At 46.9% G+C, this 12,407-nt stretch overlaps 3 protein-coding genes across 3 annotated transcripts; 2 read left to right on the top strand and 1 right to left on the bottom strand.

The window, feature by feature from the left end:
- Positions 1-622: 622 nt before the first annotated feature.
- GLAREA_01855 (Acetyl-CoA synthetase-like protein) lies at positions 623-6,586 on the bottom strand (the record flags this gene model as incomplete). Its single annotated transcript, XM_008089071.1, has 2 exons — positions 623-5,986; positions 6,047-6,586. 2 exons carry the CDS (start codon positions 6,584-6,586, stop codon positions 623-625), a joined length of 5,904 nt encoding a protein of 1,967 aa, XP_008087262.1.
- A 1,997-nt stretch (positions 6,587-8,583) lies between these two features.
- Positions 8,584-9,365, top strand: GLAREA_01854 (Acyl-CoA N-acyltransferases (Nat); the record flags this gene model as incomplete). Its single annotated transcript, XM_008089070.1, has 2 exons — positions 8,584-8,986; positions 9,037-9,365. The coding sequence occupies 2 exons, from the start codon at positions 8,584-8,586 to the stop codon at positions 9,363-9,365; spliced, it is 732 nt and encodes a 243-aa protein (XP_008087261.1).
- Positions 9,366-10,544: 1,179 nt separating this feature from the next.
- GLAREA_01853 (Zn-dependent exopeptidase) lies at positions 10,545-11,915 on the top strand (the record flags this gene model as incomplete). Its single annotated transcript, XM_008089069.1, has 6 exons — positions 10,545-10,751; positions 10,802-10,968; positions 11,016-11,188; positions 11,239-11,393; positions 11,440-11,820; positions 11,877-11,915. 6 exons carry the CDS (start codon positions 10,545-10,547, stop codon positions 11,913-11,915), a joined length of 1,122 nt encoding a protein of 373 aa, XP_008087260.1.
- Between the last annotated feature and the right edge of the window lie 492 nt (positions 11,916-12,407).

Genomic DNA, 12,407 nt, shown 5'->3' with positions numbered 1-12,407 from the left:
TCGAGGACGCGGTTGATGGTGGTTGTGTTCAGGCATCCAACATAATTGATTGGGTCGTTCGAGGGGGATGACGACGCTCGCTTATTGTATTGCGCGCGACTCGTGTTTTTGATGTCAGGAATAGAAAGGACGGATTTCATTCGCTTTTAGATTTAAATGGTTGTCGGTATCCCGATGTTAACGCAGTTGGGTGACATTTTGATTCCGTGGGAAAGAGGAGGGCTGGGATTGGCAGAGGCGAAATGAGCCCATCCCTCCGTCGAGGACTAAGAGAATGGAAAATGACAGTATGGGGTTTTGGTCATAACCTGTAGGTTTCGTACGTGTTGAGGGTTATATTGTCAAGGAAAACTAGGTATCTTAAGTGAGGGTTTAGACACTATCTTGTTCGAGTTTTCGTGTTCTTGGTTTTGGGTTTCATCTCGTTCATTTTATGCCGCTTGGGATTTGGGATTTGGGATTTGGTGAAAGTGCTTATTGGTGAGCGAAACAGTATTGACGTGAGTTGGGGATAAATAGAAGATATGTAAATTCAAAACCCACTTTTACGAACCAACACATCCAAACGCAATAAGTCAAACCCAAAGAAACAGAGAGAGAAAGGAAATACTAGGAAAAACATTCATCCCTTCTCCCCAAACAACCTCTCCCCCGCCCTCTCAACAAGCATCCCCATAACCCCCTCCAACTCCCCCAAAATCTCCTCCGCAACCCCCCTCCAACTCTCCACCGTCACGATCTCCACCTCCAACCTGCGACCCCCCTCCCTCACAAACGCCTGAAACTTCCACTCCCTAAGCGGTTCCATGTGCGGATACACCGTCTCCATCCTACACTCCGCGCCTAAGAATCTGAGATTCTCAACATGTTCGACGTCCTGATGCACCACGCTGTCGAACCAGCTCGTCGCGGGCCAATCCACGCAGTGCTCGAGGAGTTCGGACAACCCGACGGCTTCGTGGGCGGAGGACGCTAGGTGTTGGGTTTGGATGTAGGATAAGAGGTCGAGAGCTGTCCAGGATGGTTGGAAGAGTACGCGGAAGGGAATGTATTGCCAGCATGGCCCGACGACTGGGGAGGAAGACGGGAAATCGATGGAGCGCCCGCTGACGACTTCGCCGAATGTGACGTCTCTTGTTTTGAGGCGGTTGGCGAGGAGGAGGGCCCAGGCGGCGGTGGGAAGGGACGCGATGGTTGTGTCTTTTGAGCGGGACGAGATGTCAAAGGTGCAGGAGGTGGCGTAGTGGGTGGTGTTTGTGATTGGGATGTCTGGCTTGAGGATTGAGAGGGTAGAGCCGGCGAGGAGGTTTTGCCAGTATGGCAGGGATTTTGGGAGAGCGTTGTTGAGGACGTGGTAGGTGTAAGCTGAGAAGGGGGTGGATGGTTCGACTGGGGCAGATTCGTAGAGTTGGGAAAGTTGCCGGAGCATTACTGGCAGACAAATCTCGTCGTATTGGGCGTGGGAGATGCGGAAGAGGAGACAGGAGTGGCCGGACATGGCGCGGACGTGCATGAATTTTACAAAGGCTGAGCCTAAGGGCATTCGGGTTTGGACGTCGAGATTGCAGAGCGATTTGGAGAATGTTTCGATGTCGTCTTCGATTTCGTACTCGATTATTGGGACTTGGATGTCTTCGATGACGACGGAGTAGCATCGACCTTCATCTTCGACGAATACTGTTCGCAGAATTTCATTACGAGCTAAGAGATCCTGACATGCTTTGTAAAGACGAGTCTTGTCAATTTCTGCATCAAGATAGAATAGTTCGTACCGAGCAGAGAAGCGAGGGATCTTGACGGTTCCTTGCACAGCGACAGTCTGAAGTGGTCGAGCAGGTAGAACGTCAAGAATTTTCCAACTCGGGTTCGCCAAAGAGTTTTGGATCTTGTTAGAGACAAAATCTTCCACGTCATTTATATCCAGAGCTGAGAATGGTTTTGGTCCATCTGATACAGGTTCGCTGATAAGCGAGTCTTCAAGTATTTTGTCCATATTGATGAAGCGTCTATGTTGAAAGATTAGACCAACGTTTAATTTGAAACCATCCATCCTAGCCTCAGCAACAAGTTTCATGGCTGAGATCGAATCTCCCCCGAGCTCGAAAAAGCTGTCATCAAGTGTTATTTCAGCTGGGTCAACCTTAAGGACGCGAGCCCATAAAGCTTGGAGTCTTTGTTGTCTTGCTGTCAGTTCAATAATGATTGATTGCTTCCGTTCTTGCGGAACGACCCCAGATACTTTGACTGCATTTTTCGGTCCCATCAGAATGATAGATCCATTTGCGGAATATCTCGCCAATAAACTGGTTGGGTGTGAGCTGACCATCTCAGATGATGAAGTAGATGATTCCGTAGATTTTATGTCAACCAAGAGCTCTCCAATAGCTCCAACTGGGAGTATAGTTTCTGAATTTGCAGGATCAACTATCCGTGTTGCAGTAATCTGTTTGTCTTCACCAACAACTTGATCCAAAGAGTTGCCTAGACTCTGTGAACCAGTTTTACTGAGACGCTCAAGCTCATCAATGTCCGCCGGGCTCAATACATTGAGATCTTTAATCAGCCGTTTCGGCTCAGTGCATAATTGTTGTACAGTTCTCCCCAGCTGATCAAGAAGTCTCTCCATGACAGACATCTCCACCATCTTAGAATCAAAACTTGCCATGATCAAAAACCCATCAGCGTCCAGTGAAACCACCAACATGAGACCATAACTATTGAACTTCAAAGCTTCGCGTGCAGCGTCTTCATCACCTGCCGGAACAAATCCATTGGCTGGTCTGTTTTCGCTAGGTCTCATTTCTTCCTCTGGCTCGGCATTGGGATGTAATACTAATCCCATTCTCAGCTCACATGCTTCCCGAGCATCCGGACTGAGCCGACGGATGTGCTGAAGACCCATATGCTCGTGAGGGATTCTGAGGACAATTTGGTCGTGGATTCCTTGAAGGTAATCCGAGACGCTCGCCTCTTTATCAACAACGATTCGTACTGGTACTGTGGTAATCATAGGACCTTCTATCGTTTCTACTCCAGCTATAGGCGCATTTCTTCCTGTAAGAGTCTCTCCGAAGACGACGTCGTTGGACGCGACGTATTGAGATGCTATAATCGCCCACGCTCCACGGAAGGCAGTGGCGAGTGTAATGCCAGTAGATAGCTTTGGAAGCGTAACATAATGTTCAAGCAGGGAGTCAGCTTTCTGTTGATATCCAGGTTCAGGTAGTGTAGGGAATTGCAGTCCATTCGCTCCGTCAAGCCTCTGTCTCCAGAATTCTGCTGAGCCTGTTCCATCTGTTCCAGCTAGGTATTTTATAAATGCGCTGAAAGGGGTAGGTGTACCTATTTCGGAACCTGCGTATGCCAAATTCACACGATGAATGACCCTTGGCATTGACCATCCGTCGTAGAGCGCGTGGTGGATGGTCAAAATTAAATGAGCTTTTCCTGTTTTCTTATCTGATTCGATGTATCCAAAACGAACCAGGGAATCTCCCAACTCCATAGGAAGGTTGCGATCTTGCTCTAGGTATTCATCCAAGTCACTGCTCTCATTCCACAGAATCTCTCCTTTAGCGACGACTTGCATCAATCCGTGGCCGGGAACTTGGACTACTCTCGTACGCAGTATTGAACAGTCTGTCGCCACTTTATCGAAAGCTGATTTGAGTCGTTTTACAGTCTCAATATTTGGCAGCTCGACAACTCGCTGAGCAATATAAGCTTCAGTGACTTTAGCTGACAGAGCAAGTAATCCTTCTTGAAGTGGTGAGCAAGGATAAATGTCTTCGACAAGCGACGAATCTAGATGGCATAGTTTTGCAACCTCAGATTTGGCAGATTCCACCTCCCAACTGGCTTCAAGTAGCGAAAATGGTGGAACTTCCAGGTTCTCTTCTGTCGAGATCTTACCAGCAAGTAGTGCTAACTCTGTCAAAGTTGGGTGCTTGAAAACATCTGCTACCGATAGGGAGACGCCTTTATTTCTGGCTTCGGCAACAAGTTTCATCGCTTTTAGCGAGTCCCCCCCTATCGCAAAGAAGCTGTCGTTCGCGCCGATCTCACTATCTTTATCAAACATTTCTGTCCACAACTCATGCAATCTTATCTCCATATCTGTTGTCGGGCTCTGTTTCTTCACCGCCGCTTGAACTCGATATCCTGCAAGTTGCTTTTGCGACAATGAGTTGCCTATTTCTTGTAATCGTTTGCGATCAGTTTTGCATGACACCAGCAGTGGCATCTCCTTGAGCGGGATATATGCTGTTGGAATCATGTATACTGGCAAGACTGAACTTAGGCCGTCCTCCATCTTGCTCAAGTCCTGCTGAAGTTGACTGGAGAAGGACAAAACATCCGTTGTAGCAATTGAACCCTTCTCACTGTGCTCAGACAGAAATGCAACCAGGGTATCTGCACCACCACTTGGGTTTATTACTTCAACCGCAACACTAACCCCCGCTGGGAGCCTTTGTCGCAAATTGAACTCAATCTCACCCAGTTCCACTCGCTGTCCCCGTAGCTTGACTTGTCTATCCTTCCTTCCTACAAATACTATACGGCCGGAACCATTTGGGTCATATCGAACCAAGTCACCAGTTTTGTACAGTCGCCCATGTCGCCCTGGTGTAGTTGAATGTCCAGCAGTCAACCATTTCGGGTCTTCGATGAATACTTGAGCTGTCTTTTCTGGCTCATTCAAATAGCCAACCCCGACGATAGGTCCTTCAATCAATAGTTCGCCAACCCCTCCAAGATGTGTCAATACGTCATGATTGTCCGGATCAACGATCCAAGTAAGACCACCAACTCCTTTGCCGATGGTCGTATAAATCTTCTCTACTGTAACATCATTATTGATCGTACATCCAACAGTACATTCTGATGGCCCATATGCAATAATAACCTTCGTCTTTTGCCCAAACGAAGCCGCATCGCCCGCTGTCACTAACTCTCCACCAAGTCCCAACACTTCCAGTGATTCCATGACATTTCCGTCAGCCTCAAGTACTCGTGCCACTGAAGGTGTCATGTGTGCCATGTTAACGTTCATGTCTCTAATAGCGCCGCTCAGATCGTTAACGCGCTGCTCCTCGGATGGAACGCAGATGCAGCCACCTTGTGCAAGAGTACAGAGCATACAATCAATCGAAACATCGAAAGCATAAGATGCGAAGTCCAGAACCCTAGAATGCGGTCGATAGCCAACTGCGTCTGCTCTTGGCAAAGCTCCACTGGTATAATTGGCATGCGTGAGAATAATACCTTTTGGTTTTCCAGTGCTCCCAGAGGTGAAGATAGTGTATAAACCAGCGGATGCTGGTACTTTGTCGAGTGGGTCTGGTGGCAGTGGGCATTGGTCTTGTAACAAATCATTTCCTACCACCAGTACGTCCGCATTCGGCGCGAAGTTCGATGCTAATTCGGCTTGTTTGGTAGACGTAATAACTAATCGTGCTCCTACTTCATCGGAGATTATCTTTAGTCGGCCTTCTGGCTGGTGCGGATCGGTAAGCACGAAAGTTGCACCAACTTTCATTACTGCGAGTAACGCGACAACAGTCCATCTCGATTTCTCGAAACATAATGGGATTGTACTCCCCAAACCCATTCCAGATTCTTTTAATCTATAGGCGAGTCGCGTAGAGAGTCCATCAACCTCCCCATAGTTGAACCCTCCATCCCATGAGACAACGGCCGACCGGGTCGTGTCTTGTTGCGCTCGCTCACTGATGATATCTTGCATGCATCGATCAATTGTAGGAGGAACCACGGCATTCCACTCCCAAAGCTGTTTCGACTCTCGCTCGCTAACTTGTATTGCCTGGCTGACAGATTGATTTTGGTCAGACAGAACTATTTGGAAAATGTCAAGGAAGGTATGGATATGAATTGTAGCTGTATTTGGTGTAAGTTCGAGCAGAGTATTGGACAGCCGCAGAAGGAGCTTCGGGCCGGAAATCTGGCTTGATATTGCTAATTGAAACTGTGTACAAAACTGGTTAGGCAAACTTAGATTTCAGATATATCAAAACAGCCAACACACCTGAGAAGTGTAATCTGCATCTACTGCTACTGTTGAAAGGTTCAAGTCACTGCTTGTTGGGGAAAGACTACTTTCGTCCAGCAACTGCCGAACCGCCAGCAGGGACTTCGATATTGGTTCCGCATCGTCGAAGATAACATCTTTGATAGTGGCAGTGGTGTTGTTGAAAGCGTATTGGCTGTCCTGGTTTTTCTCCGTATTACGATATACAAGAAGTATCCAGGAAAGGAGTAGCAGCGCCTGGCTTTCTCTCAATTCCAATTCTGGAATGTCAATTGAAATACCATCCTCCTCGAAAGCATCTGAGTCTTCATTGACATTGAATCCGTTGCTATTTGTTGTGCCTAATTCGTAACTTTGGACCGCGCCATTATCCTGGGTATCATTCGCAGTGTTATTAAGCTCGCATGCTGTAGATTCGTCGCCTGTCCCACCAAATAGCTTACCATTCTGTCTGTCGACGGCTACGATTTCGGGTGTCAGGTCGGCACTTTCATTGTTATCCAGATCCGTATCAAAATGTGCTGAAGGGGGTGGCATTGCGAAGTTACCATCAAATGTGAAGATAGATATCAAGATAAAACTCAGAGCCCCGGGTAAAGAGAAGCATTTTAGCAGCAACCTACTTTGTAGCTACCCAGTGGAGCAGGGAGCGGGCATCGTAACACTGCCAATATTGTTGTCTAGGGAAAGGTTGCATTGCATCGACCTTTACCTTGTCCTTGGAAACTTACCCAACATAGCTAGTCTCCCGGTGATCTTGCATATGCAATTGCAGTGAGAGCCCCGAGTATCACAGGTTAGAACGTTTCTTGTTGTAGGCAGGCTTCAGATGTCGAATGTTGCATTGAACATTGACAGGCTTTGCTATTCCGCTTCATTCACGACCTCAGATTACAACACAATGTATAGCCCACAGTACTGTTGTGTAGGCTGTATTCCTGATAGTTTAAACGTTACGAGTGTCGATAATGGCCGCATAACAATGGCACGACGCCGCGACGGAGGGGTCAACTCAAAATCTTATCAGATCCGAGGAGTGGAACCGCCAGAGGGATGGCGGGGGTAGTGACCCCTTCAAGCTGTGATGGCGTGAAGCTGGGATGGCAGAGTAAACATGAGGAAGTTGGCCCGGCATGGTTGGTAGCCACTTGAGCTCTGGCGTTGAACGATTCAAGAATTAGCTCAGAAGGAGATCCCGAGGTCGGAGGTGTTAGTAGTCGATCATTTTGAGGTCGAGGCCAGCTCCGAGGAGAGTATCGAGTAGCTGATTTCTACCGACGGATAATAATGTATTTGAGGTCTTTTCATCACCAGACTTGTGGTTTGGTGTCCGGCAGAGCCCGTGGTCTGATATCGAGCCTTTCAAGACGACATTCTGAATTTTTGACGAAGGGACCCGGAGGCTGGTCAGTGGTTAATTTCTCCATAGCAATAGGAGGAAGAAATAATGTGCAACTCGGTTGAAACGGTAAAAGGGGTCACGTCCACATGAGTGAAGGTCCCGTCTTGGGAGCGTTGTTGACATGCGGATGTCGAGACGGATGAGGTCGCTTCGGTTAGCAGATGAAAATTTTTATCTTATCTGATCGATCTGATTAGACCATCTGATTAGATTATGTGATGCCAAGACCTAAGCGATCCGCCCAAATCTCGCACCCCCCCCTCCGGGAAATTGGGCGGGCATGGCATGGATCCTCTTTCACACTACAATCTGCATGGTGACGGGTTGACAACTTCAAAACCCGCATCGCAGCGATGTCGCAATATTCGCCGGAGTCAAGTGGGAGTCAAATACATCAGCTCATCATGTCAGGTGATGTCCTTCGATTCCCTCCTTTCGTTAGCCGTCGGATGGCTGCAACTTGTCAGTCAGGTACGCACACTTTCAAAGCAATAATCGCCCTTCTTTTCTCCAACGAAATCCACACCGCGGCCTTTCAGATCCAGTGAGAGGCGCGTAATTCGGTACTTGACACTCCTCGTTCGGGAGATCCTCGTAATGCTAGCAAAGTGGAGGAGCGATGATGTAAGTGAGATGTAGATCTCAGGAATGGAGCATAAAGTATCATATGCCACGTCTGCATTATGGATCCTTTTGAATGGCTCATCTGTTATGTTGAATCCAATCTTTCATTTGCACTGCAGGGCTCAAAGTGTTGATCAGGATAGTACTGTACGTCTTTTGTTTTATCTCTGTCAACACGTACTCATGACTTATGTCACGAAGGAAAGAGCTTGCTCACGTTGCAAGTATCTCTTGCAGATCGAGAGCCGAGTGAACCATGTATCTGAATTTTGGAGTTTTCTATCATGTCTTACCCCATTATTTGCGATCTGATAAGAAGTCGATCTTCCAGCTATGTGCTTGGCTTTGACGTAGATCACTTGCAGCAAGCTTTACCCATATTACTTGTACCACAACCGCTTTCTCCTGATATACTTTCGATTCCGTCGTTTCTTTCTATAACATCAAACCCGGCTGCCACCCCGAATCTCTACTACCCAATCAAAGATACATCTCCGTCATATCAGCCATGCCTTTGATAGTTTTACCAATTACACCTTCCGACATCCGCTCCGTATACGATGTATACTTTTCCGCTTTTGAAGGAAATGTTATGCTTGAGATTTTATTCCCAATGGCCTTCATAGACGGAAAAATCACAGAAGAGTTTCGTGCTGGACACGCTACTCATCAACTAGAGTACTTGAAGTCTACGCCACTTGAGCACACGTTAAAATGTGTGGACACCGACACGAACGAGATTGTAGGAATGGCGGTGTACGGGGTGTATTTCAAAGAAAGACAGTATGATGAATACAAAAGTCCCTCTGGGTGCGAGTGGTTGGAAGGCCAGGAGAGAAAAAGATGCGAGAAGCTTTTAGTTCCGTTATGGAAAAAGAAAGAAGAGCTGTTGGAAGGGCGACCACATGTTTGTATGTATCACCAAAAGATATATGCAACAAATACTAACAAGTGCATCTAGACTGTCAAGTATTAGCTGTCGACCCTAAACATCAAAAACGGGGTATTGGTGCTTTACTCATGCAGTGGGGTATCGACGTCGCAGAGAAATTGAAGGTTCCAATCTACCTCGAATCAACGCTTGCTGCTGTGCGACTCTACGAAAAGATGGGATTTGATAGAGTCAAGGGAAGTGTCGTTCAGAAACCTGAGATCACTGGCCTCGACCATGACATTGAAGTCCCCCTTTTCTACAAAATGCCAAAAAGTAACCCTAACTTCGATTTTGGGCACCTGAAAGACAAAGGATACACGCATAGAACTGAAACCAGAACAAGAGTCATGGTATAGGATATAAGTTTCTGGTGAGAGATTTGGGAATTCTGAAGCATTTTATTCGCACAACCTCAGGGATGGCGTTATGGAGTTCAAAACATTCCTAGTCTTCGTGGTCTACGGTTGACTGAAGGTTGCATTTGTTAGCATCGAAAGGTACGCGAAAGCCTAACGTAATAATTGAAAATTCTCAGAATACTTTCCACATTCAACGCGCTGCCGTTGACTCAAGCTTGATAGGTGTTCACAAAGGAGAAAACAGAGCTAGAGACTTTTGGGCAATCATCGTGCGACGGAAAAAACAGCACACAATAGGGAAAGTGTAAGATGCAAATACATCCCGCGAAAGGCCTCGTCCATTTCAGAGCAGGACACAGTTATTGCCCGAAGTAGTAAAAGTCTCAACATCAATCTTTACGATGTTTCGTGTCATTTGACCTCCGCTGAACACGGAAAGCTCAACTCAACCCCATACCAATACTTCCACAACCACCAAATTAAGATCTCCATACATCACCGCACCATACCCATCCAGGAAAGAAACAAGAAATCAAGCAATAATTTGACGGCAATTACTCGTTGTCATCTATCATGCAAATCACCCTCGTCTATCTCCCGCACCGCCACCTTCCCCATTCGACCAAGATCTTGCCCCAGAAGCATTGGCATCTCCAATCGGCAGCTACAACAACTACCGCCACCAGTAAGGCATAGCCGACGCATCAAACACATTTACGTGCACCTCAAATGCTACAACCCAATCGATGGCGACATACCAAGACGGACGCACGATCTTGGTAAGGAAGGATGGTCGATCAGTCGTATAAGCGAATCCGCCCAATAATGATCGCTCGCGCTTTCCGAGCTTCTTGTTGTAGAATGCTAAGAGTTGATGGAAAATAAGGTTTGTGAAGAGCGTTCCTGGTTGGTTTTTGAAGCGGATTTGCCGTGTCTTTTTCCGGCTTGGCTGGGTCGGAATGAGGCTTGTTTGGGAAGTTGAGCGTAGGGCTGCTATTGAGTTATGCTGTGGGAAGGTGTGAGGCTCTTGGCGGGTAGGGAGGTGTAGGTAGAATAAAGGAAGGAGCATGTTGAAAGCTGATGGGGGAGTACATTAAGGTTCAAGTATCTCTTCTCGATACAATCACTGCAAATTCTATCTTTAAGTGTTTCAGCAGTTTTTAATAACTTATCATAATGCATCTCAAACTTTCTCTCGGAGCTCTCGTAGCTACCTCTAGCTTGTTGGTATCGGCGGCTCCAGCAGCAGAGAGTCTAACCAAAGATGTGAATCTTCGATTGATTAAAACCTCTGAGTCTGAGGCTACTTGGATTAGTGAGGAGGACAAGATTACCAAATATGTTGCCAAAAACATCAACTTCATTGATATAACCGACATCAAGGTAAGAATCCACCTGCAGTAGAGAATTAATGTCCGCTAATGAGATTATAGGATCCTGAAGTGCTAGCAAATCTTAACGGCGAGAGTGAAGTCAGATTGACAGCGGCCGCTGCCGCTGTTGTTTACCCTACCAGTCTTTCTCACACCGCAGAAGCCAATACAGCGATTGCCAAAATCAATCAGACCAACCAACAAGGATGGTTAACAACTTTGACTGAGTAAGCAGATTCTTGCACTTGATCAGCATGTTTTTAACAAGGCACAGGTTCTATACCAGATACTACAGAAGTGCAACTGGTACTCAATCATCCACTTACCTTTTCAACACGATCACCACTATTGCTGCTGCCAATCCAGCCATCAAAGTGACCAAATTCACACACTCGTTCAACCAACCTTCTATTATTGCCAGAATTCCTGGTACCTCTACCAACCTCGGTAAGCAGAGGAATCTAGTTAAGATGAGGTGACTTCGCTAATGAACAAAGTGATCATTGGTGCTCATCAAGATTCCGTTGGAAGCACTTCAACAGGACGATCTCCAGGCGCAGACGACAACGGAACCGGAAGCGTCACCATCTTAGAAACCTTCCGAATCCTAGCCTCCTCTAAATTCGCACCAAAGAACACTCTCGAGTTCCACGTAAGCACCTCATCTCCAGCCCTTGAACAAAACTAACCATCCCCAGTGGTACGCCGGAGAAGAAGGCGGTCTCCTCGGTTCCGCAGGTATCTTCGCCAACTACAAAAGCACAGCCAAAACCGTCCTCGCCATGCTCAACCAGGACATGACAGGTTACTCCCCCGCCGGAAAACCAGTGGTCTACACTGATTACACCAATGCCGCGCTTACCACTTATCTCCGTCTCATCGTCACCCAATACACGGGTATCACTCCATTGACCAGCACATGCGGCTACGGATGCTCTGATCACGCAAGTGCAACTTCAAATGGATTCCCAGCAGCCTTTGTTCATGAGGAGATCTTTGCGACTAGTAACCCGAAAATTCATAGTGCGAGTGATACTCTCGCTAGTGTGAATTGGTCGGCGGTTTTAAGACATACCAAGGTAAGCTCTTACCCTGACAATCTCTCTTTGTTCACAACACTGACTTTTGAATCTAGCTCACCGTCGGTTTCGCAATCGAGGCTTCTTACTTGTGATTACGCTTGAATGGTGGGGGGCACAATAGAAAGGAGAATATAGATTAAAAAAATGAATAATGCTTTCACATACGACCATAGATTGTGGAAAATAAGGCATCCCGTCCGCTCTGCCATCTTCAAGCCACAAATCGGCAGATTAGTAGTTGGGTGGGTGACCACCAGCGAATACCTTCTGTTGTATGTTTTGTCCCTCTGAACTTTTTCTTCCTGGGATTATTGGTGGGGAGGGTGCCGAGAGGGAGAGATGGGCTCGCGAGAAACAAAGGAGGTGTTAGAACCTTTACTCATTTTATTGAGCAAGTGAGCAGGGGATTCTGATCATCATCTCTTACTATACGGAAAACATAGTGTTTCGTCAACTTAAACGTGAGAAACTCACGTTTCACTACTATTTACTTTGTCTACTGCGACAGTGGTCATGGTCTGGACAAGCATTTGTTACATGGAACTGAGAGTTTGGTGATAAGAGTGGAACATGTGAGGTCTCTG

Source organism: Glarea lozoyensis (genome assembly GCF_000409485.1).
Source record: "Glarea lozoyensis ATCC 20868 chromosome Unknown GLAREA7, whole genome shotgun sequence".
NCBI classification, from domain to species: Eukaryota; Fungi; Ascomycota; class Leotiomycetes; order Helotiales; family Helotiaceae; genus Glarea; species Glarea lozoyensis.
Note: the sequence above shows the minus strand (reverse complement) of the source record. Positions and strands in the feature narration are given on the sequence as shown.